Consider the following 24,853-nt stretch of genomic DNA (forward strand, 5'->3'; position numbering starts at 1 on the left):
TCATGTGCTGGGCAGATTGAACCTGGGCACGGACATGCTGTACAGAGGCAATGTAGCCCGGGAGAATGGGTGCCTTATCCTCAGACATATCAGGGTTCCTCAAATCTTGCCCTGGAGTTCAGCTCCAACCCATATCAAACACAACTGAGCAAGCTGATCAACTATAAAATAACATTAACAACAAAAATAATAACAACATAATAATAACAAATATAACTCATAATAATAATAATAATAATAGTAAATATAACTAATAAAAATAACACAAATAATAACACAAATAACAGTGATACAATAACAGCAAAATAATAATATAACAACAATGATATAATATCAACAACACAAATAATAATAACAAATGTAACAAATTGCAAAAATAATAAAAATAACAAAAAATAAAATGAAATAAATAATAGCAAAAATAGGGAGCAATAATGTAATTTTCACGACTTCTGTCCAATTGCCACCAGAGGTCACTCTTCCATTATATTGACTCTCTCACTACAGACTTTCACATGTCACCCCAGACTACATTTCCCATCACCAATTGCACTGATTACACACACAGCTGCAACCAATCATACACACTTTATAAGCCATGGACTTCCTCTTCCTGATGGCCGAGTACTGTTGAGTGTTTATAACCCTCCCAGTGTTAGCCACATTTACGGAGCCCTTCCGATTAATTCCTACTTTCCTGAGTCTAGTTAAATCGTGTATCTAGTCTAGTCATCCGTGTCTTGATCCCTGCCTGGTTTATCTAGTCCTGTCTGTTTTTCTGCCTGCCCTGGATCTCTCGCCTGTTTTGGATTACTCTTTGTCTTGCCGTTTCGGACTTTTGTTGCCCTTCGTCTGGACTATGTAAATAATTAATATAAATAACAACAACAACAACAACAACAACAACAACAACAACAAACATAATGATAACAAATGTAACAAATGACAAAAATAATAACACTGACACATTTTTGAATTAAATAGAAGTCATATTTATGAAAACATAAATGATGCATTTCTTATTTGTATGCACACAAATATGTGTTTACCTCATTATAATATTTTTGGCTATAAATTTTAATACTGATAAATTGGTAATACAAATCTGATATTACATTAATTTAATCGAAATGCTCTGCTCTTTCTACTAATACAATTATGACTGCCATCCTGTGGTGATTACTATGCATGACATTTCTGTGCTGTATATATATGTGTGTGTGTGTATGCAAAATGTAAAGTATACACATCAGTTCAGATGAATCTTAAAAGTCAACCTTTATTGTGTTAAAATGTGTTTTGAATTACAGTAACAATGCCAAACAGTTCCTATATCACACCTTTGCAAAAATGAGGTCTATTGTGGAAAATATGATACAAATATATTTGATACATTGCACGGCACATCAAATGAAGTGACACTTTCCCTTTAAATTGTATTCATTTGCATTCATTTACGTTTACAATCAAGAATAATTATTATTCATTTAATCCACAGGCACACTTTCAGAAATGTTCGATGAGGAACCGATAAATAAATAGCACACTTGACTGTCCTTGAGAAACAACATATACAGAAATAAATCTTTCTATCCTTTTTTTACCTGTGAATAAAATATCCAAGTTTCTTCTATTTTTGGCTTTGGTTGTCAGTGCACTCAGAATGAGGAAAAGTCACAGTATGAACATACAGCTAAACCATTATTATTTGAAGTGTTGTTTGAGTGTTGGTGAGTCCATTAAATAAATTGAAAAATGTTGACACTCTGCTGCAATTCTTTGACCATGCGTAAATATACAAAAACACAAGTGAAAGAAAAAATACGTATCTTTGGCCAACATGCTTGAAATATTTGGCCTGTCTTCCCTGTAAAGGCTTCCCTTTATCCCTGTAACCTGCCATAATGTTACTTCAGAAACAATTCAAGTCACAATAAAGTGAATAAATTAGTTGCAAACCTGAGTGTGAGAAATTCATTGAATAAACGTTTGTTTAAACACAAAAGCAGAAAAAGTGAAAGTCTGAATGTACAGCAGCACAGAAAGGCAACAGGTTCTCCTGAATCTTCTGAAGAACATTTCTATCTCAGAGATTAAGGCAACAACAGTGCATGAATACATCCCAGCACAAACAAAAAAATCTCATACATTCTCTGATATAATTCCCAACCAACACAGTATGTCTTCTTTACACTCTAAAACCATGAAATTTGATCAAATGCCCAGATACCATGCTCCATCTTATTTAAATGACCCTTCTTTGAATTAGAATTTAAATTAAAACCAACAATTACTCTGTACATGCCTAAGGAAGATCAGCCTTCTGATCTGAGGACTGATGACTAATGAGAAAAAAGAAGAAGAGATCGATCACTTGTTATTAGCTTTGTTGTCAAACTGGAAAAGATCCAGGATATCAAGCATCGCCTGTTTGATGTTACTTCCGAAGCGATGAGAGTCCTAAAAATCACAAGAAAAGGACATTTTTATTTTGCATGTGTACATACTGTATTATATTATATTATGAAATATTGTAATAATATACATTATAAAACACTACCATTCAAAAGTTTAGCATCAGCAAGATTTAAAAATGCATTTATTTGATTAAAATACAGTAAATCTTATTGTGAAATATTATTACAATTGCAAATAATCTTTTTTATTTAAAAATACACTACCTGTCAAAAGTTTTTTAATGTTTTTTAAAGAAGTCTCTTTTGCTTACCGAACCTATATTTATTTGATCCAAAGTACAACAAAAGCAGTAATATTGTGAAATATTTTTACTATTTAAAATAACTGCTTTGTATTTGAAGATATTTTAAATAGTAATTTATTCCTGAGATTTTAAAGCTGAATTTTCAGGATCATTACGACAGTCTTCAGTGTCACATGATCCTTCAGAAATCATTCTAATATTCTGATTTGCTACTCAAGAAAAATGCATGAGTTATTATCAATATTTAAAACTATTGAGTACATTTTTTCAGGATTCTTTGATGAACAGAAAGATCCAAAGTATTTATCTGAAATAAAAAGCTGATCAAATTGATCAAAAGTGATGATAAAAACATTTATAAAAGATATGTAAAATATTTCTATTTCAGATAAATGGTGTTCTTCTGAACTTTCTATTCATCAAAGAAACCTGAAAGAATTCTACAATTTCAAATTCTATAACATAATAATAAAAACGTCTAGGTTACGAAGGTAACAGGAGGGAACAGAGACGTTACATTGGGATCTCGCTTGAGAGACCGATCATCTCTGAGCCTTATTAAAAAGGCCAATTGAAAATTGGCGAGTGGACGTGCGCGCCGGCCATCACTCAGTCAGGCTTTTGCTGAAGAGCCGGGAGAGCCCGGCGTCAGCGCGACGCCAGGGGCGTGGCAGGGGAATGTAACGTCTCCGTTCCCTCCTTCGGGGAACGAGGGTTACCTTCGTAACCTAGACGTTACCCCTTCAGTCGAGTCACTTCGATGTTACATTGGGAACTTAGACCCATGGAAAAGGCCACGACCCTGACGCCGCGTTACGCACAACGCCACGTGCCGGCAGGTCCTCCCAGACGTGTCCGCAGGCGGTCATTGAAACGTAACCTTCCCAACGCCCTGAGGCCCCTTTTTATGAGGGGGGCCTGCAGGGATGCCAGTTGTACTGAAGCATGGGTTGGGGGGGCGAAGCACATGGAATTTGTACATGTGGAAAATGAGAATAATTCAATATATCCATAAGGCTTCTTAGGGATACACGAAGGAAACAGCGGTCTCCTCTGCTGGAAATATTGAAAAGTATAGCCACAACCTGCAGGGCGAAGGAGACCCAGGCAGGATCACAGCCAAGGACTACTCCGCATCTAGCCCTGACTGCGGGGCATGGAGGACCCAGGGTTCACCGGAGGGAACATTCTGTGAGATAGCGCACGGATCCACGTGGGAATGGCGCAGCAAGCCGACACCAGCCATCCTCCTGCTCGCCTGAAGTCTTATGTTAAGACACGGGAGGACACGGCCTCTGCGCGGAGGTTGTAGAACCTAGCGAAGGGATTAGGTGTCGCCCAGCCCGCAGCTCTACCGATATCTGCTAGTGAGGCGCCATGAGCCAACGCATAGGATGAAGCAACACTCCTAGTGGAGTGGGCATGAACACCTAAGGGGCCTGGCTCTCCCTGATATAGATAAGACAGGGAGATGGCATCTACCACCCAATGAGCCAACCTCAGTTTGGGGACAGCATTCCCTTTCTGCTGAACCCCGAAGCAGATAAGCTGCTAGGTGCGCCTGAAGTGCCGAGTGATTTCATTTTCACATATTTATAGACACAACATCGCAAGGCTGGGTCTGCCTCCTCCAGGGCAGAGCTTGCAGGTTCACCAACTGATCGCGGAAAGGCGTAGTGGGGAACCTTGGGCACAATAACCGGGCCGGGGTCTCAGGTTGTAACGTGAGAGTCGCCGGGCCCGATTTCTAGACACGCTTTGCTGACAGAGAAAGGTTGTAGGTCTCCTATCCTCTTGATGGAAGCCAGGGCAGTCAGGAGCGCTGTCTTAATGACAGGAATTCTAGCTCGACTGAGGCCAGTGGCTCAAATGGAGAGCCCCGCGGCCCTGAAGGGCGACGGGGGGGTCCCAAGAGGGTATGAGGTGCGGTCTGGGCACCTCTGAGGGACCTCACGACCAGTGGGTGCTTACCTACTTTGCTTCATCTACTGCATGTGATATGCGGCTAAGCGGCGGCATATATTCCGAGAGTCGAGGGGACACCCTGCGCTCCAACTCTCCTGCAGGAAAGGAAGCACTACTGCAATCGTGTATCTCTGTGCCTCTCAGCGAGAGGAATGCCAGCAAATAGACCTCATCTCAATGCGTAAGCCTGCCTTTGCCAAGGGAGCTCAGTACTGAGTGATAGTTTGTATCACGGCCTGTGAAAGGCCGGAGAGGTCTACGGTGTCAAACCGTGCCCTTACAGGGAGGGACTGCCGCGAGGGGATGGTTACTAAGACCTAAGTCCGGGTGGGCCATCCTTGTAGCGCAAACTACAGACTTACTCCTCGTCCTCCCTGGACTCGCACAGAGTCTGCGCAAGGAGGCTCGCTGGGGAAGGGCGTACTTGGGCCCCGGAGGTCAGCTGTGTGCCAGTGTTACTCTGGCAATGGGAGGAATCGGAAGGGAGAGCGGATGTGGCTGGGCCTTGCTGATATAACTCCAACTAGCCGAGTCACGGGGTGGAGTCGCCATTCTGCAGGTGGGTGGACTGCCGTGGGAACCGACCGGCTGCACGGTTGAGTTTCCCTGCTTCAAGTGAATGGCAAGTAGCAAAATCTGCCACGTTGGACTCCATGGGAGCAGATGGGGAGGAGCTGTAAGCCTCTGTCGTACATGGCAACCCAACCCGTGGTAAGCCACGGGCTGACTTGTCGGCAATACTGCGGGAAAACGCCAGTCCGGAGAGAGCCGAGATGCCATGCCATCATGGGACTCGATCGTGCTGAAGCGGTCTCACATGAAACAAGCTTAGCGGCAAGCGGCTAGAGCTGTCATGTGCCCCAGGAGCCTCTGATTTTGAGAGGACCGCTGTATTGTGCCTGATTAGCTCAGGGACTACAGCACTGACTGCGCGCTCTTGGTAGCAAGGCGGGCCGTCTTGTGGACCGAGTCGGGCTCCCGACCGAGGAAAAGGATTCCCTCGGTTGGCCTGAAGGACCAGATGGCGGGGGTGCCGAAGCACCAGGTCCCTGTATTCGCACAACGGAACTCACGAGTGGGCTGGTAAAGCACCAGTCGAAGAGACGGTTGAAGACGCAAATTCCTGTCTGCCGAAGAGGGGACAGGGGAGCTCCCATGGCCTAAAGAAGGCAGGAAGGAGGGGGACTAGCCAAATGGAAGCACCTTGCGCTGAGCGCTCGATCCCCGGGGCAGACCGCAGAAGGGGTGTGCGCCGGGGAAAGATCGAGACGCGACAGGGGGTGCCCTTCAGGCAGATGGCTGCGACCCAGCCCTGGAGACGGAAACATACTTGTATGTGCTTCGTCGTGAGCATGTGTGCCGACAGCCTAAGAAGGGTTCGGAACAGAGCTCCATCCAGGGCGGATGTTAACCCACCACTCTAACTGGACACGTGAAGTCGGGACTCTTGTCAAATCCTGACCTCGTCCCGGCTGGAGGGACAGGCTGGATCGTGTCCTTCGCCAGTAGGAACGCGACCTCCGCAGGCAGAACAGAGGCACGCCTGCCGAATAAAGAATGTAAGGGGTACCTCTGAGTCTGGGCAGACGCCTGGAGCCGGGCCGTACCGTCCGTATCAACCAGCGTAGTGGTATCAAGGGAACGATGACCGACGTGACCGTGGTGGGGCAGCCTAGGGAAAGACAGGGAAGGAGACAAAACCCAGAAGGATGAACGTCCTGGAGAAGTGTCTAACTGCACTAAGCAGTGCTTACCTTCTTCTCTGGTTCCCGCGCTGGCAACATCCGGTCCCGAGTCTGGTTCTGAGGAGTGGAAGTGCTGCTCAGGAAGGAAACTCGGGGCCGGGACCCCGGAGGTGAGAAAGTCAGGTCTTTCTGTGATTTCAAATGAACGGCTTACTCCTGCTTCCAGCGGGAGTGCCGACAGAGCAGCTCTCTCCACCTCCGGGGTGCTCGCATCAGGGACGCTTCGAAGCTCGCCTGCGAGAGTCTTCCCTCGCAGGACCCTGAGAGGCGAGCGGCGTCCCTCTCCCACGGGCAGCTCGACGTCGGGCTGCGAGTCCTGGATCGTGCGGCTTAGCAGGGGACGGAGCTGGTTTCGGAGCCGCAGGGGGACGCCCTCGGCGACGGGCAGGCGGAGGCGGGGCCCAGGCGGCGGAATGGTAACTTCGCGGCGGGGCAGGATATGTTGGATGGCCTCCGTCTGCCTCTGAACCGTTGGAGGACTATTTCCCTCCTGTGGAGCGCCAAAGGAGACGCCTAGCCCGAATGGCGGGGAGGCGTACTGCTCTGGCATCTGGACGGGGGAATGCTTATGGGCGGAAGATTGCAGGCTTTTGGGGCCGGCGGTACGTTCGACGCCGCTGAGCAAAACCCTTCACAGTGTCGCCGAATAGGAAGCTCTGGAAGATGGGAGAGTCGAGAAAGCGAACTTTGTCGGCCTCTGCCATCTGGGCCAGAGTCAGCCATAGGTGGCGTTCCTGGACCACGCAGGTGGACATCACCTGACCAAGGGAAAGCGCTGCAAACTTAGTGGCCCGAAGGGCGAAGTCAGTGGCGGCGCGGAGTTCTTCAAATACCCCCTGGTCAGGACCACTCTCGTGCAGGCCTTTAAGTGCCTGCGCTTGGTACACTTGCAGTGTTGCCATGGCATGCAGGGAGGTGGCAGCGTGTCCAGTGGCGCGGAAAGCCCAGCCGATGAGGGCGGAAGAAAATCCACACGCCCTGGAAGGGAGACACGGAGGGTCCCGCCAGGCAGCCGCGCCCCGCGGGCAAAGGTGCACCGCGACGGCGTGCTCGACCCAGGGACCGCCACGTACCCCTTGGCTGCCCCGCCATCGAGAGTGGCGAGGGGAGAGGAGCTGGAATGCGCTTCAGATGAATAGGGAGCGCGCCATCGATTTTGTCAGCTCCTCATGCATGTCCGGTCAGAACGGGACCGGGGGGGAGCGCGGCGCTGCCGCCGGTGCCCCCCCCAGGAACCAGTCATCCAGCCTAGAAGGATCGGCCGGAGGCTCTTGAGGAACCTCCAAACCGATCCCCCCCGGCTGCCCGGAGAAGCATAGCCGACAGTTCGACATCAACCGCCGGAGGGGCAGCGACCGCAGGTGGGCGCTGCGCCGCGGGAAGAGATGTGTCACCGTCTGACTCTCCCTCTGATGCTGTGACAGACATCTCATCCTCTGCAAGAGTACCGAAGGAGACGCTCGGCCCGCCAGGCGGGGAAGCGTACTGCTGTGGAAACTCAACGGGACCACGCTGAGACAGAGAAGTCCGCAGGGCTTTTTGAGCCGGCGGAACGTTCTCTACCATAATTTGAATGTCCCCCCCCGGGCCTCACCGCGGTGGCCGAAGCGCATTGGTGGCTCAACGGCTGACCGCGGGAGGGAGGCGGGGGGAGCCAGCTCACGAACGAGCAGCGGGACTTCAGCGTGGCCATGGTCATGCTTTCACCGCATGAACCATTCGTGAGCGCCGCCCCAGCGTGCTCAAAGCCTAAACACGTGAGGCAGCGCTCATGTCCGTCTGCTGAGGACAGGAAACTACCACACCCAGAAACGCACGCCCGAAAAGACATTCTGAAAAGAACGTCTGAAACGGCCGCTAGAAATTGCTCTTTTGTGATCCTGGTTGCCCAGGGAGGCGCCGTGGGGCAACCGTGCACTCGCCGGGGCTGCTCGCTGGAAATGCAAAGGCTTTATATGGCCGTGAAAACGCCCGCCCGCAGGATCACGCTGGCGGCTGCCAACAATGCTCTTTCTGTGAAACACTCTTTTAGTTTTGGCAGCGCACCAGCAGGAGCGAGCATGAACTCTGAAGAACTCTTCTTGAAGTCTTATCAGCTGTTTAGAGGCTCGACACATCGGCTCTGAAAGCAAAAGTCTGACTGAGTGATTTTCAATTGGCCTTTTTAATAAGGCTCAGAGATGATCGGTCTCTCAAGCGAGATCCCAATGTAACGTCGAAGTGACTCGACTGAAGGGGTAACAAATGTTTTTTGAGCAAAAATCTGAATATTAGAATGATTTCTAAAGGAGAATGTGACTGGAGTAATAATCAGCTTTTAATAAATTACATTAAAATATATTATATTTTATATATAATATATTCAAATATATTCAAATAGAAAAAAGTTATTTAAAATAGCAAAAATATTTCTTTAGATCTACTTTGGATCAAATAAATGCAGGCTAGGCTTGGTAAACAGAAGAGACTTCTTTAAAAAAACATTCAAAATCTTTTGACTGGTAGTGTATTTTATTATAACTGCCTTTACTGTCACTTTTGATGCATCCTTCCGGAAAAAAAAATATTTATTTCTTTAAAAATAATAAAAACAGGACTTTTTATATCATTGTTTATAATAATATATTAAAATTATAAATAAATAATATGATTTAGTATATAGTATTATTATATTTGCCATAGAATAGTGAACTTACAGTCTCTGGGCTGGAGTGTTTGCTGGATATGTGGAAGTTGATAAAATCCTCTCCAAGAATAATATATGACACACCATAACCATCATCAGCAACCTAAAAAAACAAAAACCTTTTTGTTGAATCTGAGTTGATCTGAAGTGGCAGCACTGAATATGAATCAGAGCTGAATCTAATTGGTAGCATTCGGTTTAAATCTGAATTGCTAACATTCAAACTGAATCTGTGTTAATCTGAATTTATAACAACTACTCTGAATTCAACTCAGCAACATCTAGTGTAAATATGAGTTGATCTGAACTGGTAACACTGAATCTGAAAAACAGCTGAAAAAATTGAATTGAACTGGTTATATTGGTACACAATTACCACATTAAATTGGTACAATTCAATGTGAATCTAAATTTATTTGAATTGGAAAGATTCAGTCTGAATCTGAGTTTATCTAAATTTGTATCATTTAATCTGAATGTATATTAGGAACAGTCAATCTGAATCTGAGTTCATCCAGATTTGCTGCATTTAATATGAATGTAAGTCTTAATTAGCAACATTCTGTCTAACCTGAGTTGATCTGAACTGGCAACACTGAATCTGAATTAGAGCTGAACTGAATTGGTAGCATTTTGTTTGAATCTGAATAAATTTTAATTCCCAACATTCACACTGAATCTGTGTTAATCGGAATTTATAACAACTACTGTTAATTTAAATGAGCAACATCCAGTGTGAATATGAGTTGATCTGAACTGGCAACACTGAATCTGAATAAGAGCTCAACTGAATTGGTAGCATTTTGTTTGAATCTGAATTCATTTGAATTACCAACATTCACACTGAATCTGTGTTAATCGGAATTTACAACAACTACTGTTAATTTAAATGAGCAACATCTAGTGTAAATATGAGTTGATCTGAACTGGCAACACTGAATCTGAATAAGACCTGAACTGCACTGGTACAATTCAGTGTGAATATGAATTTATTTGAATTGGAAAGATTCAGTCTGAATTTGAGTTCATCCAAATTTGCTGCATTTAATATGAATGTAAGTCAATCTTAATAAGCAACATTCTGTCTAATCTGAGTTTATCTGAATTGGCAGCACTGAATATGAATCAGAGCAGAATTCAATTGGTAGCATTTAGTTGGAATCTGAATTAATTTTAATTCCCAACATTCAAACTGAATCTGTGTTAATCAGAATTTATAACAACTACTGTTAATTTAATTGAGCAACATCCAGTGTGAATATGAGTTGATCTGAACTGGCAACACTGAATCTGAATAAGAGTTGATCTGAAGTGGCAGCACTGAATATGAATCAGAGCTGAATTTAATTGGTAGCATTCGTTTTAAATCGGAATTGCTAACATTCAAACTGAATCTGTGTTAATCTGAATTTATAACAACTACCCTGAATTCAACTCAGCAACATCTAGTGTAAATCTGAACTGGTAACACTGAATCTGAAAAACAGCTGAAAAAATTGAATTGGTACAACTGAATTGAACTGGTTATATTGGTACACAATTACCACATTAAATTGGTACAATTCAATGTGAATCTAAATTTATTTGAATTGGAAAGATTCAGTCTGAATCTGAGTTTATCTAAATTTGTAGCATTTAATCTGAATGTATATTAGGAACAGTCAATCTGAATCTGAGTTCATCCAGATTTGCTGCATTTAATATGAATGTAAGTCAATCTTAATTAGCAACATTCTGTCTAATCTGAGTTTATCTGAATTGGTAGCACTGAATATGAATAAGAGCAGAATTCAATTGGTAGCATTAAGTTTGAATCTGAATTAATTTTAATTCCCAACATTCAAACTGAATCTGTGTTAATCAGAATTTATAACAACTACTGTTAATTTAATTGAGCAACATCCAGTGTGAATATGAGTTGATCTGAACTGGCAACACTGAATCTGAATAAGAGCTGAACTGAATTGGTAGTATTTAGTTTGAATCTGAGTTACTTTTAATTCCCAACATTCACACTGCATCTGTGTTAATCGGAATTGATAACAACTACTGTTAGTTTAAATGAGCAACATCCAGTGTGAATATGAGTTGATCTGAACTGGCAACACTGAATCTGAATAAGAGCTCAACTGAATTGGTAGCATTTTGTTTGAATCTGAATTCATTTGACTTACCAACATTCACACTGTATCTGTGTTAATCGGAATTGATAACAACTACTGTTAATTTAAATGAGAAACATCCAGTGTGAATATGAGTTGATCTGAACTGGCAGCACTGAATCTGAATAAGAGCTGAACTGAATTGGTAGCATTTAGTTTGAATCTGAATTACTTTTAATTCCCAACATTCAAACTGAATCTGTGTTAATCGGAATTGATAACAACTACTGTTAATTTAAATGAGCAACATCCAGTGTGAATATGAGTTGATCTGAACTGGCAGCACTGAATCTGAATAAGAGCTGAACTGAATTGGTAGCACTTTGTTTGAATCTGAATTCATTTGAATTACCAACATTCAAACTGAATCTGTGTTAATCTGAGTTATTCTAAATTTGTCTTATGCGAGTTGATCTGAACTGACAGCACTGAATATGAATCAGATCTTACTTGATTTGGTAGTGTTCAGTTTGAATCTGAATTAATTTGAATTGGCAACATTTGAACTGAATCTGTGTTAATCTGAATTCATAACAACATGCCTAGGTAGGACACAGTTCTAGAAAAAGATGTTGAATTTACCGGTCCAAATCCACCTCCGCTGGTGACAAATTCTGGATGCCTCTTTAAATCAAACAGATCAACCTGTTGGAGAGGAGTCTGACTGGTGGACAGTCTCCAGGGCTCGGACAACACCTACAACAAACCCAACACATCTCAAACAAATGTTTTTAGGCTACAAAATGTATGAAATGGTTTGCATTTAAGCTCGTTTTGCATCTCACACCTCTTTGAGGAAAGCAGAATCTTCACCGAGGTATTTTGACACCAAGTAGAGGCAGAAAAGATGGCGGTCGATGCCATTTCCGGTCATGGCCAGTCTGTACAAATCCTGGTGCTTTTCTGCTGCCACTTTCAACAGCTTCAACTTCTCTTCTCTCTGAGAAAAATCAAACATGGTGGAATTAGTAGGAAGTAGCAAACACACTCGCTGAAACTAGCAAGTTTCATTAAAGTAAGTCTCACTGTTGCTTTGTCGTTCATCATGGCACGGACAAATTCACAGGTCTGAGTGGTGCAGGAGCGCACGGTCTCAGTGCGGCCCTCTCTGAACAGACGTGTCATGGAGGCTTCGTACGTCAGGCAGAACTTGCCTTTGTCCTGCAGGAGAAAAATGTGAATTTATGTAGAGACCTGAGGGAAAATCCAAAGAATCGCTGATGAATCTCTCGTACCCTGAAGTGCGCCAGCTGGAGGGCAATCTGAATGAAGCCATCGGGACTTGTCTTGCATTTCTTGATCAGGCCTTTGCCAAACTCGTTGAAGGGGATGATGTGCATGTCAACGTCGTCCGCCAGAGCTTTAGCCACTTTCAGAGAGCTGTTGATCACAGTCTGACACTGTAAAGGAATGAGGCTGTTAAATTATAAACAGATTAAAGCAGAGCTTGTTTGAAATGCACAGTAAGCATTTTAACTGACCTCCTCTGGGATGTCCCACTGCAGTCTCTGGGGTCCTGGCAGGTTGGGATGAGGGTTTCCTTTGCAGTGTCCGTCCTCAGCATAGCCAAGTTTCACTGGATCCGATGACAAGACATGCTGCCACAATACAAACAAAATCATTTTTAAACATCACATGACATACACTATCTTTTAAGCAAGAAATTCATCAAGGACGCATTAAATTGATCAAAAGTGACAGTAGAGACGTTTGTAATCTTACAAAGATTACAGCTGAGGTCAAAAGTTTACATACACCCTGTAGAATCTGCAAAATGTTAATTATGTTACCAAAATAAGATGGATCATACAAAATGTATGTTATTTGTTATTAAGTACTGACCTGAATATGATATTTCACATAAATTATGTTTACATATAGTCCACAAGAGAAATTAATAGTTGAATTTCTAAAAAGGAAAGCAAAGGAAAGGAGGTGAAGTATGATGACCCATACTAGTAATTTGTGCTCTGCATTTACCCCAGCCAAGTGCACACACACAGTAGTGAACACACACCCGGAGCAGTAGGCAGCCATTGCTGCGGCACCCGGGGAGCAGTTGGGGGTACGGTGCCTTGCTCAAGGGACTCAACTCAGTCGTGGTATTGTGGGTGGAGAGAGTGCTGGTTATTCACCTTCCCCACCGACAATCCCTGCTCGGACCTGAGGCTTGAACCCCCAACCTTTGAGTTACAAGTCAGACTATCTAACCATTAAGCCACAGCTGCCCCCAATGACCCTGTTCAAAAGTTTACATACCTTTGATTCTTAATACTGTGTTGTTACCTGAATGATCCACAGCTGTGCTTTTTTGTTTAGTGATAGTTATTTATGAGTCCCTTGTTTGTCCTGAACAGTTAAACTGCCTGCTGTTCTTCAGACAAATCCTTCAGGTCCCACAAATTCTTTGGTTTTTCAGCATTTGTGTGTATTTGAACCCTTTCCAACAATTACTGTATGGTTTTGAGATCCATCTTTTCACACTGAGGACAACTGAGGGACTCATATGGAACTATTACAGAAGGTTCAATTGCTTATTGATGCTGCTAGAGAAAAAACAATGCATTGAGAGCTGGGGGTGAAAATTTTCGAACAGAATGAAGATGTGTACATTTTGTATTTTGCCTAAAAATCTTTTTTTTTTTTTTCATTTAGTACTGCCCTTTAGAAGCTACAGAAGATACTTACATGTTTCCCAGAAGACAAAATAAGTTAAATTTACTGCCCCAGCTCTTAATGCATAGTTTTTCCATCTGAAGCATCAGTGAGCGTTTGAACCTTCTGTAATAGTTGCATATGAGTCCCTCAGTTGTCCTCAGTGTGAAAAGATGGATCTCCAAACATACAGTCATTGGAAAGGGTTCAAATACACACAAATGCTGAAAAACCAAAGAATTTGTGGGACCTGAAGGATTTGTCTGAAGAACAGCGGACAGTTGAACTGTTCAGGACAAACAAGGGACTCGTGAACAACTATCACTGAAAAATAAAATGCTGTGGATCATTCAGGTAACAGTACAGTATTAAGAATCAAGAGTATGTAAACTTTTGAACGGGTTAATTTTCATAAATTTAACTTCTTTTTTTTTCATGTGGACTATGTGTAAATGACTTTTATGTGAAATTTCTTATTCAGGTCAGTGCTAAATAAAAATAACATGTATTTTGTATGATCCCTTTTATTTTGGTATAATGCAAACTTTTGACCTCAAATGTATATAAAAAAATGTTGAACTGTCTCTTTAAAAGTGGCACTCAATGCTTATTTTTGGGTGAGCTATACTTTTAAAGGATTAGTTCACTTCAAGAATAACATTTTTTGAGGAAAACATTCCAGGACTTTTCTCCATATAGTGGACTTCAATGGGGATCAATGGGTTGAAAGTCCAAATTGCAGTTTCAATGCAGCTTCAGAGGGCTCTACACAATCCCAGCCAAGGAGTGAAACAATTGATCGTTCCCTTAAAAAAAAAAAAAGTATAGACATTTTATACTTTCTTACGACTTCACGCATTACATAATCACGTTGGAAAGTTCATGTGTGATTAGTTCTTCGTCTGTGTACTCCAGTTCAAAAGGGTACGGTAGGTATCCTCATACTTAAAAAACGTCCAACATTGTTTGCAAGATGAATATTTGAGGTTAAAATGTATATAAATTTGTGTTTTTTTTAGAGAATGACAGATTGTTTTGCTAGATAAGACCCTTATTCCTTGGCTGGGATTGTGTAGAGCCTTTTGAAGCTGCATTGAAACTGCAATTTGGACCTTCAACCTGTTGATCCCCATTGAAGTCCACTATATGGAGAAAAATCCTTTAATGTGTTTCATTTCTTCATGACTGAAGTCAATACATGAACATCTTGGATGACATTGGGGTTAGTTTTTATTTTTATTCTGGAAGTGAACTAATCCTTTAAGGTCACATTAGAGATTTAGGCTGCCCCCTATAGGCAGCACACAAAACATTCATATTACAATTCTGCAGCTAATCTGTATACTTGTACTAATGGAAAAGCAAACATGAAATTTGTGTGACTGACAATAATTGACTATGAATGTGAATTTTCTTTCTTGCCAAAACAATCCAATAATCTTAATAAATTGGTTTTATTTACCTCCCAAAGATGGCCAACGATGGGTGCATCGGCCCAAGAGTGTTCTGCATTCAGTCCCATAGTACCATTCTTGAACACGATCAGATTGAAAGACTTGTCAAACCACCTGGAGACAAAAAAAACACAATACTAAAAAAAAAAACACAATAAAGTGAAACAAAACAAAACATATATTACTGTTCAAAACTTTGGGATCTGTAAGATTTTTTTTTTTTTTTTGTAAGAGTATATTAAGAAAGTATTATTTAAATGTAAAATATTATTACAGTTTACACTACCAGTCAAACGTTCTTGAACAGTAAGATTTTTAATGTTTTTTAAAGAAGACTCTTTCGCTGACCAAGCCTGAATTTATTTTTATAATTTTATTCATTTTTTTTGCTATTTAAAATAACTGTTTTCTATTTGAATATATTTTAAAATGTAATTTATTCCTGTGATCAAAGCTGAATTTTCAGCATCATTACTCCAGTCTTCAGTGTCACGTGATCCTTCACAAATCATTCTAATATTCTGATTTGCTGTTCAATAAATATTTTTTATTATTATTATCAATATTTAAAACAGTTGAGTACATTTTCTTCAAGATTACTTTATGAACAGAAAGATCCAAAGTATCTGAAATAAAAAGCTTTTTCAACATTATACACTATTCAGAAATCATTGTAACATGCTGATTTGCTGCAAAAAAAAAGAAAAAAGATAGTGATAAGTACTTTTATTTAGCAGGGATGCTATAAATTGATCAAAAGTGATGATAAAGACATTCATAATGTTACATGTTAAATGCTGTTCTTCTGAACCTTCTAGTCATCAAAGAAACCTAAAAAAAAATTCAGTTGTTTTTATGATTATTTATAATAATAATAATAATAATAATAATAAATGTTTTCTGAGCAGCAAAGCAAAATATTAGAATGATTTCTGAAGGATCATGTGACTGGAGTAATGATGCTAAAAATTCAGCTTTGAAATCACAGGAATAAATTACATTTTAAAATATATTCAAATAGAAAACAGCTATTTTTAATAAATATTGGATCAAATAAATACAGGCTTGGTGAGCAGAAGAGACTTCTTTAAAAAACAAAAAATCTTACTGTTCAAAAACTTTTGACTCGTAGTGTAAAATAACTGCATTTAAATTAAAATTAAAATTTTTTTTTTTTTTAATATAGTTTAAAATGTAATTTATTCTTGTGTGTGTGTGTGTGTGTGTGTGTGTGTGTGTGTGTGTGTGTGTGTGTGTGTGTGTGTGTGTGAAACATATCCCGAACTTTTGAACAGTACATTAAGTTAAAAGAAATACTATTATGTTACACAATAAGTCATATTTTAATCTGATTTAATTACAATCAAGCAAGATCATTGTCACCTGTCATAGCATTTTCCATGGAGCAGAGATTTGGCATAGCTGTCCAGCGATCGCACAGGATTCTCTGCATCATAGCGTTGTTCAGTATCATCCAGAGTCACAAAGAAAGCAGCCTTCTCCACAGAATCCAGAGACTGCTTGTTCTTCCCTCGACTGAAGAACTGTGAGCGGGCTTTGGCCCAGGGAACTCTGGGTAATGGGAAACAAAAGCAAAGATAAAATCACTTGGCTCTATGCATATTCTTTAATGGGTTTTGATCACTAAACAGAAAGAGAAGAAACAACAACTGGGTAATGAATGAAAGCTAAAATTTGTAGATAGACCACAGTAAAAAAAAACAATGTAATCTTATGGACCATGTCGCAACTATTTATTTTTTATTTATTTAAAAAAAAAATTTTTATAATTCAATTCATTTAATACAAAAAAGAATCCAATAAATAATAATAATAAAAACATATAGCAATTACAGGGCCAAGCACAATCAGCGGCAAAACAGGAAGTTAAGCATGGCATGGAGCACCAAACCAACTGCAACAATGTGTAAAAAAAAAAAAAAAACATTTTAAGATGATTTTAGTCAAATTGACAGAAAAATAATGTAGAACTGCTAGTAATATGATTTATTGGCTTATCACTTTTGACCAACAGGTGGTGTTGTTATCAAATCGATGTGGTGTGTTTAGTAGGTGACAAAGGCACACACAAAGTTTGTAGCGGTGCTGTGCGAAAACGGTTTCATCTATCAACACGAAATCCATGTATTTTTGTCAGCACAGCCTGAAGTAGTGTTGTTTTTGGCGGCCGATTTTAATTTTAGTTTTAGTCTAGTCTTTGTGTGAAGCTGTCATTTTAGTTTTTCATTAGTTTTAGTCACGTTCATACTCTTTTTAGTCTAGTCAAGTTTTAGTCAACTAAAAGTCTGAGCATTTTAGTCTTATTTTAGTCAGAATTACCCATGACTATTTTCGTCAAGTTTTAGTCGACGAAAACTGATGACATTTTAGTCTAGTTTTAGTCGACGAAAACTGATTACATTTAGTCTATTTTTAGTCAATGAAATTTGTATTTTAGTCTATTTTTAGTAATGCAATTTTATTTAGCCCAGTCAATATAGTATAACTACCTAGTAGTATAGACGAAACCAAAGTTTTCTTTTAGCCAAACCCATTTCAAACAAGGTTATCTTATTATATTATTGTTAGGCTACCTTATAAGCTCAAGAATACATCCATTCCAGACTTGGAAGATGCTCTAATTAGAATTACAACATTTATTTTTACACACACATAAATTGAAATAAAATAAATAAAAACAAAAAATAAAATAAAATGGCATCACTTGACAATGCCAGAAAAACAATTATACATTCAAGTTTAACAAACGTGACTGCTTCGTATTCTGATTCAAACACGAACCCCTTGCACAGGTTTCAAGTGTCATTCACTTCTTTATTAAGAATAAATCATAAAACGAATAAATATGTACGTGTAGTTTTGTGCATGTTTATTTAGTAGTAATTCCCGCTTCATAAGCACTTCTAATTAATCAAAATATTAGTCAATTAAACAATATTCTTAATTTACTTTGATCGCCTATGGCTACACAAATCATGCTTGTACTTTTATAAGTTTATTTACAGATTAATTTGTGTAAGTAAAATATTTCTTGTGGTTTTCGTAGCACAAATTGATTCATTTTATGAAACTGTCCAAAAATCGCTTTGACATCTGGGACGCAAAACAAACGTTTTCCACCTTTGACCACAAGATGTCATTAGAGTACAACGTGTGTCACACCCCCGGACTTTCTTGTTGGTTTCTCCCATTCTCCCCCGCTGTTCTGAGTGTTTTTGGTTTCGCCGTCATTGTCTGCACCTGTGGTTGTAATTAGTCTGTCTATTTAAGGTGTGTGTTTTCCCCTGTACTCTTGTCGGTCTTTAATGTTATATGGATGTTTTCCCCTGGTGTTCCTGTGTCTGCCTGTATTCCGTTGGATTTATTAAATATACGTCTTTTATTTACGTCGTTGTTCGTGTGTTCCTGCCTGCATCGTGATAGAAAGACCGACCGAAACAGTTTTTTTTTGCGTATTCCACCCTGTTTTGTTTATCATTCAGTTTTTCAGTCTTTTTGTTTCCGTAGTGTTTTCCCCCATGGATTCCTTCCTCCGTCCTGAACTCATCCTCCTCCGGCTGAAGCAGGGGGATTTACCGCTCGAGGGATACACGTTGATGTTGAAGCTCGTAGCTAACACCACCAGCTACCCGGACGACGCGCTCTGTACGTTCTATGATGCTAGCCTCAATGCGTCGTGCAGAGCGCCGTCGTCCGAGGATGGCCCTCGGATTTCACCGCATTTGTGGAGTGGACACTGGCCACAGTGCCACTCCGGACCCAGAGCCCAGCCAGCCACCCTGACCCGCGGATTATGAGCCCTTCACAGACGGAAAGCCCGAGCCCGGAGCGACAGCAGTATGGAGTGCCGACGGGGTCAAAACTGCTGATCAGGTGCGTGAGCTGGCCATTACATCCGCGACAGTGGAGTGCTTCGTGGAGCAAGAGAGGGCGGTAGAGAGCCCCATCCACTGCACCGCCACTGGGGGTGAGCAAGAGCACAACTCTGGGGACTTAATTGACTGTCTCACGGAAATACCCGTCTGCCTGGATTTCCCTCCCACCCTCCCTCTTCTGCCTAAGCCTGAATCTCCGCTGGTTCCGCCCAGCCATCCAGAGTCACCGCTGGTTCCGCCCAGCCTTCATGAATCCCCGTTGTCTGCTGTCTGTCCCCTTGCTCACCCTCAGCCCACCATCTGTGCGGTGGGTTCGCCGCGGGTCTGCCAATCTCCATCGGTGTCATGGCTGGAGGATCCCTCACCATCGCCTCCAGCCTCAGAGTCCTGGACTCCGCCTCGGCCCTCCGACCCTGCGCCTCCACCCCGGCTCTCTGCTCCCTCGTCTCCGCCGTCGCCCGTCGGTCCACCAGCTCCATCGTCCCACCGGCTCGTTGGACCTCCTCCCTCCCGCGGGCACAGCCTCGGCCCTCTGTCGCTCCGGCTCCGCCGCGGACCTCCGGATCTCCATCTCCGCCTTGGTCGCCAGAGCCTTGGGTTCCGCCTTGGCCCTCCGGATCCGCGGTGTCACCCAAGATCTTCGGCTTTCCGTCGCCGCATCGGGCTCTCCCACCACCTGCTCCGCCTCCGTCGGTCGGACCCATGGAGTCGTCAGCCTCTCCTCCAGCATGGCTCCTCCCTCCATCGGCTCCACTGTGGGATTACATCATGGCTGAGTTCTGGGTCCCACCTGGCTCCTCCTGCTCCAGCCCCTTCCTGTCACCTCCTTGGCTCCTCCCTCCGTCACCACCCTGGACTCCATCTTGTGCCCTCCTCCCGGGAGTCTGTCCTCCACCTAAGCCCCCTCCTAAAACTTTGTACTGTTTCCTTTTGTCTGTTTGTCGGCACGAGGACGTGCCTTCCGGGAGGGGGAGGTAATGTCACACCCCCGGACTTTCTTGTTGGTTTCTCCCATTCTACCCCGCTGTTCTGAGTGTTTTTGGTTTCGCCGTCATTGTCTGCACCTGTGGTTGTAATTAGTCTGTCTATTTAAGGTGTGTGTTTTCCCCTGTACTCTTGTCGGTCTTTAATGTTATATGGATGTTTTCCCCTGGTGTTCCTGTGTCTGCCTGTGTTCCGTTGGATTTATTAAATATATGTCTTTTATTTACGTCGTTGTTCATGTGTTCCTGCCTGCATCGTGACAACGTGTTGAAAAGCTTGCTTTAAAAAGGTTCATTTTCCTATCACTACTAAAGAGTGTCCTTTCTTCTTTTTCTCCCAAAGACGAACCACAGCTGACCGGCCATCGCTTCCTTTCTCTGTGTCAGACTTAACTTTGTTTGTAGTCGTCTTCTAATAATGCCGCGAGTGTGGGTTGAGGGAGTGACGTCGTCTGCGGTTTGGGCTAATCCCTTCTAGCTCTGGCTACTGGGCACGAGACATCAATCTAACCTTATAACATTTCGTTTCGTCTAGTTTTCGTCGACGAAAATGAAGAGACATTTTAGCATAGTTTTTATTGTATAAACCACATTTAGTCTCGTTTTTATTCGTCAACGATATTGTATTATACATTTTATTGTAGTTATCTTCACATTACCAGCATTTGTTTCGTCTCGTCTCGTTTTCGTCATGTGATAAAGGTTTGTTGACGACGATACTTAGTCATAATTTTCGTTGACGAAAGCAACACTAGTCTGAAGATGATCTGACTCTGATGAGGAATGGACATGGAGGAGTTTGAAAAAATAGGTTTTCAACATAAATCAAAATGGCGGACTATGGTTGCCGGCATGACCCAAGGAAAATTTTGAGACCATTTTCATTACAATAGGCTAATGCATTCAAAAGTTATTAGCATATTTGGAACTTTCATAATGAATTTTTAATGAATGGTTTATTAGTTTTAACCAATAGGTGACGCTGTTATCGAATTGATGTGGCGTGGCCAGTGTGAGGTGACAATGGCACATACAAAATATCTTGAAAATATGTCAAAGCTTTGCAGAGATACAGCCTCAGATGCAGTTTGGCATCTTTCCAACAAATTCTTTAATGTGCTAAACGAAAACTGTTTAGTATATCGACACAAAATTCATAACTTTTAGCCAGCATGGTCTGAAGATGATCCGAGTTAAATTTGGTGAAAATCCGAGTAACGGTCTAGAAGGAATTCGAAAAAGTAGGTTTTCTACAATAAGCAAAATGGCGCACAGGAAGATCGGCCAATTTTGGCAAAATTGGTATCAATGTTCTTGGCATGGCCCAAGAAATATTTTGCGATCAATTTCATTACAATAAGCCATTTTCATCGGAAGTTATTCGCATTTTTTCACTTTTGACCACAAGGTGGTACTGCCACCAAACTGTTTAAGTACTGTCAGGGCAAGGTGCTGAAGACACATACCGAGTTTTGTAACGATAAGTCAATGCGTTCGTAAAATATAGCATTTTGTAACAAAACCTCCGGATCTAACGAGACCAGTTTTGAGATTTTTGGCCAAACCATTAAGAAGTTATAAGCAAAAAGAAAAGAAAAAAGCTTATCTCCTGAACACTAGGTGGCACTGAAACACTGCATGCAGCCTCAGGTCATGCTTGCTTTAACACACACCAAGTTTGGTCTCAATACGCCAAACCGTTGCGGAGACATAGCCTCACATACATTTTTGCGTGCTTTTAGTAGAATTTGTTTGCGCATTATTCGAGAACGGTTTGAAAAAAAATCTTTAATTCCATAACCTTTCACCAGCATGGTCTGAAGATGATCTGAGCCAATTTTGGTGAAAATCAGACAAACCGTCTAGGACGAGTTCGATTTGTGAATTTTGATGTTCATTCGACTTGGGATGAGCTAAGGATTCTGAGAAAAAAATAATTTTGTGCCTTACAGTTTAAAAGTTATTAGCATACAGAAAGTGAAACTTTGGACATGTGGTGGCACTAGAGAGTTTGAGTTAGAGACTCCAAATTGGCTTTGGTTACATTTTAGACTGTCCTCTATCTGTGTGCCAAATTTCACAACTTTCCTCCAAGCGGTTCTATGGGCTGCTATAGACTCAAGAGCGAAAGAAGAAGAAGAAGAAGAATTCTTACGATTTTGATTCCTTCAGTGCTTGGCCTCTAATTACTAAAAATAATGATCAGTCACCTGTCGCCTGCTGTCAACGCGGCCAGCAGCTCCTCTCCTGGCTGTGGTTCAGACTTGTCCGCCAAGATCCTTTCAATCTGCTGCTCAATTTCTCGAGGCAACAGCAGTCGTCCGTCATAAAACATCCACACCTTGAAGAAACGTCCTTTGTGAAACACGGCGATGTGTTTGCTCTCGTTCACGTGCTGAAGGACGTCTGATGAAGAACACGGATGTAAGGATCAATGTGCATGAAATCAAAGTTACATTATTCTGTAGTTCATCCAATAATTATTTGTGCAGTTTAAATTAGGTAAAATATGTCATATTTTGGCTGTATTTGTTAAGGGTTGAATGATTAATGGTGGTCAGTAGACAATGGTGAGAAAAGCAAAAGGTGAGGTGAAAAAGGCAAAGTAGATGAGAAGAAAACTCAAACAAAGGTTTTTTTTCCTACACTGGATTTGTATAAGCACATTATAAATAGATTATCCCACATATTACATACATACACTTTACTATTAACTAAATAATTACACAAATGGATATTAAATATTAATATAACTAAAGTTATGTATGTCGAAAATTGTCGGCCTTCAACAACATTCAAATATACTGTAATATATATCACATTTATAACTATATGTTACTATATTATTATTATTATTATTATTATTATTATTATTATTATTATTATTATTATTATATTAGGATCATTGATTAAATGCTATTACTATTGAATATTATAGTATTAAGAAAAAATATTATCTATCAAGTGTGTGTTAAATATATATTATTATTATTATTTATATTAGGGGCATTAATTATGCACTATTACTATTGATTATTATAGTATTGAGTTTTTTGTTTTTAATTAATTTAATCATCATCTTTAATAAAAATGTATTATTATTATTAATTAGGTGTATTGATTATATACACTACTGTTATCATTGATTATTATAGTATAAAGTTTTTTGTTCTTATTATTTTTAATCATCATCATCGGTAAAAGAAAATTATTATTATTATTATTATTAATTAGGTGCATTGGGTATATACTATTATTATTGATTAATATAGTATTAAATTTTTTGTTTTTATGATTTTTAATCATCAACGGTAATAGAAAATTATTATTATTAATTAGGTGCATTGGTTATATACTATTATTATTAATTAATATTGTATTACCTTTTTTATTAATTTTAATTATCATCATCAGTATTAGAAAATTATTATTAATATTATTATTATTATTATTATTATTATTATTATTATTAATTAGGTGCATTGGTTATATACTATTATTATTGATTATTATAGTATAAAGTTTATGGTTTTTATTCATTTTAATCATCATCATCATTAATAGACTATTATTATTATCATTATTATTTTTTTTTTAAAATAGGTGCATTGGTTATATACTATTATTATTGATTATTATAGTATTACGTTTTTTGTTTTTATTGCTTTTAATAATCATCATCGGTAATAGTTATTATTAATTAGGTGCATTGGATACATACTATTATTATTAATTATTATAGTATTACATTTTGTTTTTATTCATTTTAATCATCATCGTCTTTAATAAAAATATTATTATTAATATATTATGGTTATTGATTATAAACTATTACTATTGATTATTATTGTATTGTTTTTTATCATTTTAATCATCATCATCTTTAATAGGAAATTATTATTGTTGTTTTTATTTTTATTATTATTGATAAAAAGTGTTAATTGTATTATTATTATTTTTAATTAGGTAAATTGATTATATATTATTATTATTATTATTATAGTATTTTTTTGTTTTTATTAATTTTAATAATCATCATCATCTTTAATATAAAAGTATTATTATTATTATTATTATATTGTTATTCATAACAATATAATAATAAACAATTTTTTTTTATTAGGTGCATTGGTTATATACTATTATTATTGATTATTATTGATTATTATTATTATTATTATTATTATTATTATTAGTTTATTGCTTTTTTTCCATTAATACTATGCCTACACTTTAAATGACAGATAATTAATAATAATAATAATAATAATAATAATAATAATAATAATAATAATAATAATAATAATAATACAATTTTGGATAGATCTAGTACAATAATAATAATAATAATTATTATTATTATTATTATTATTATTGTTGTTGTTGTTGTTGTTGTTGTTGTTGTTGTATTTGGATTTCTGCATTAATAATACATGCACTCTAAATTAGTTAAGTTATTCTTAATTATTATTTTTAATTTTTATCTGTATTTTAATTTAGTAATAATTAATATTTATAATTTCTAAACTATAATTTAGTAAGAATTAGTAACTAAATTCCACTTTGATGTGATAGCAAATTATTA

General features: G+C 39.8%; 1 protein-coding gene across 2 annotated transcripts in view; it reads right to left on the bottom strand.

Annotated features, from left to right (window-relative positions):
* Window positions 1-1,259: 1,259 nt before the first annotated feature.
* cpt1ab (carnitine palmitoyltransferase 1Ab (liver)) overlaps window positions 1,260-24,853 on the bottom strand; it is a 40,586-nt gene continuing 16,992 nt past the window's right edge. For both annotated transcript variants that reach the window (XM_073832238.1, XM_073832237.1), the window contains exons 10-19: window positions 22,479-22,674; window positions 16,773-16,961; window positions 15,398-15,503; window positions 12,762-12,878; window positions 12,516-12,680; window positions 12,307-12,441; window positions 12,068-12,220; window positions 11,863-11,976; window positions 9,129-9,221; window positions 1,260-2,460 (exon numbers count right to left, since the gene is read on the bottom strand). In XM_073832238.1, coding sequence (XP_073688339.1) covers window positions 2,371-2,460; window positions 9,129-9,221; window positions 11,863-11,976; window positions 12,068-12,220; window positions 12,307-12,441; window positions 12,516-12,680; window positions 12,762-12,878; window positions 15,398-15,503; window positions 16,773-16,961; window positions 22,479-22,674 — 1,358 coding nt within the window. In that variant the 3' untranslated portion in view covers window positions 1,260-2,370. The remainder of the gene's footprint in view (window positions 2,461-9,128; window positions 9,222-11,862; window positions 11,977-12,067; window positions 12,221-12,306; window positions 12,442-12,515; window positions 12,681-12,761; window positions 12,879-15,397; window positions 15,504-16,772; window positions 16,962-22,478; window positions 22,675-24,853) is intronic.

This window comes from Garra rufa, chromosome 25 (genome assembly GCF_049309525.1).
Source record: "Garra rufa chromosome 25, GarRuf1.0, whole genome shotgun sequence".
Classification (NCBI taxonomy): Eukaryota; Metazoa; Chordata; class Actinopteri; order Cypriniformes; family Cyprinidae; genus Garra; species Garra rufa.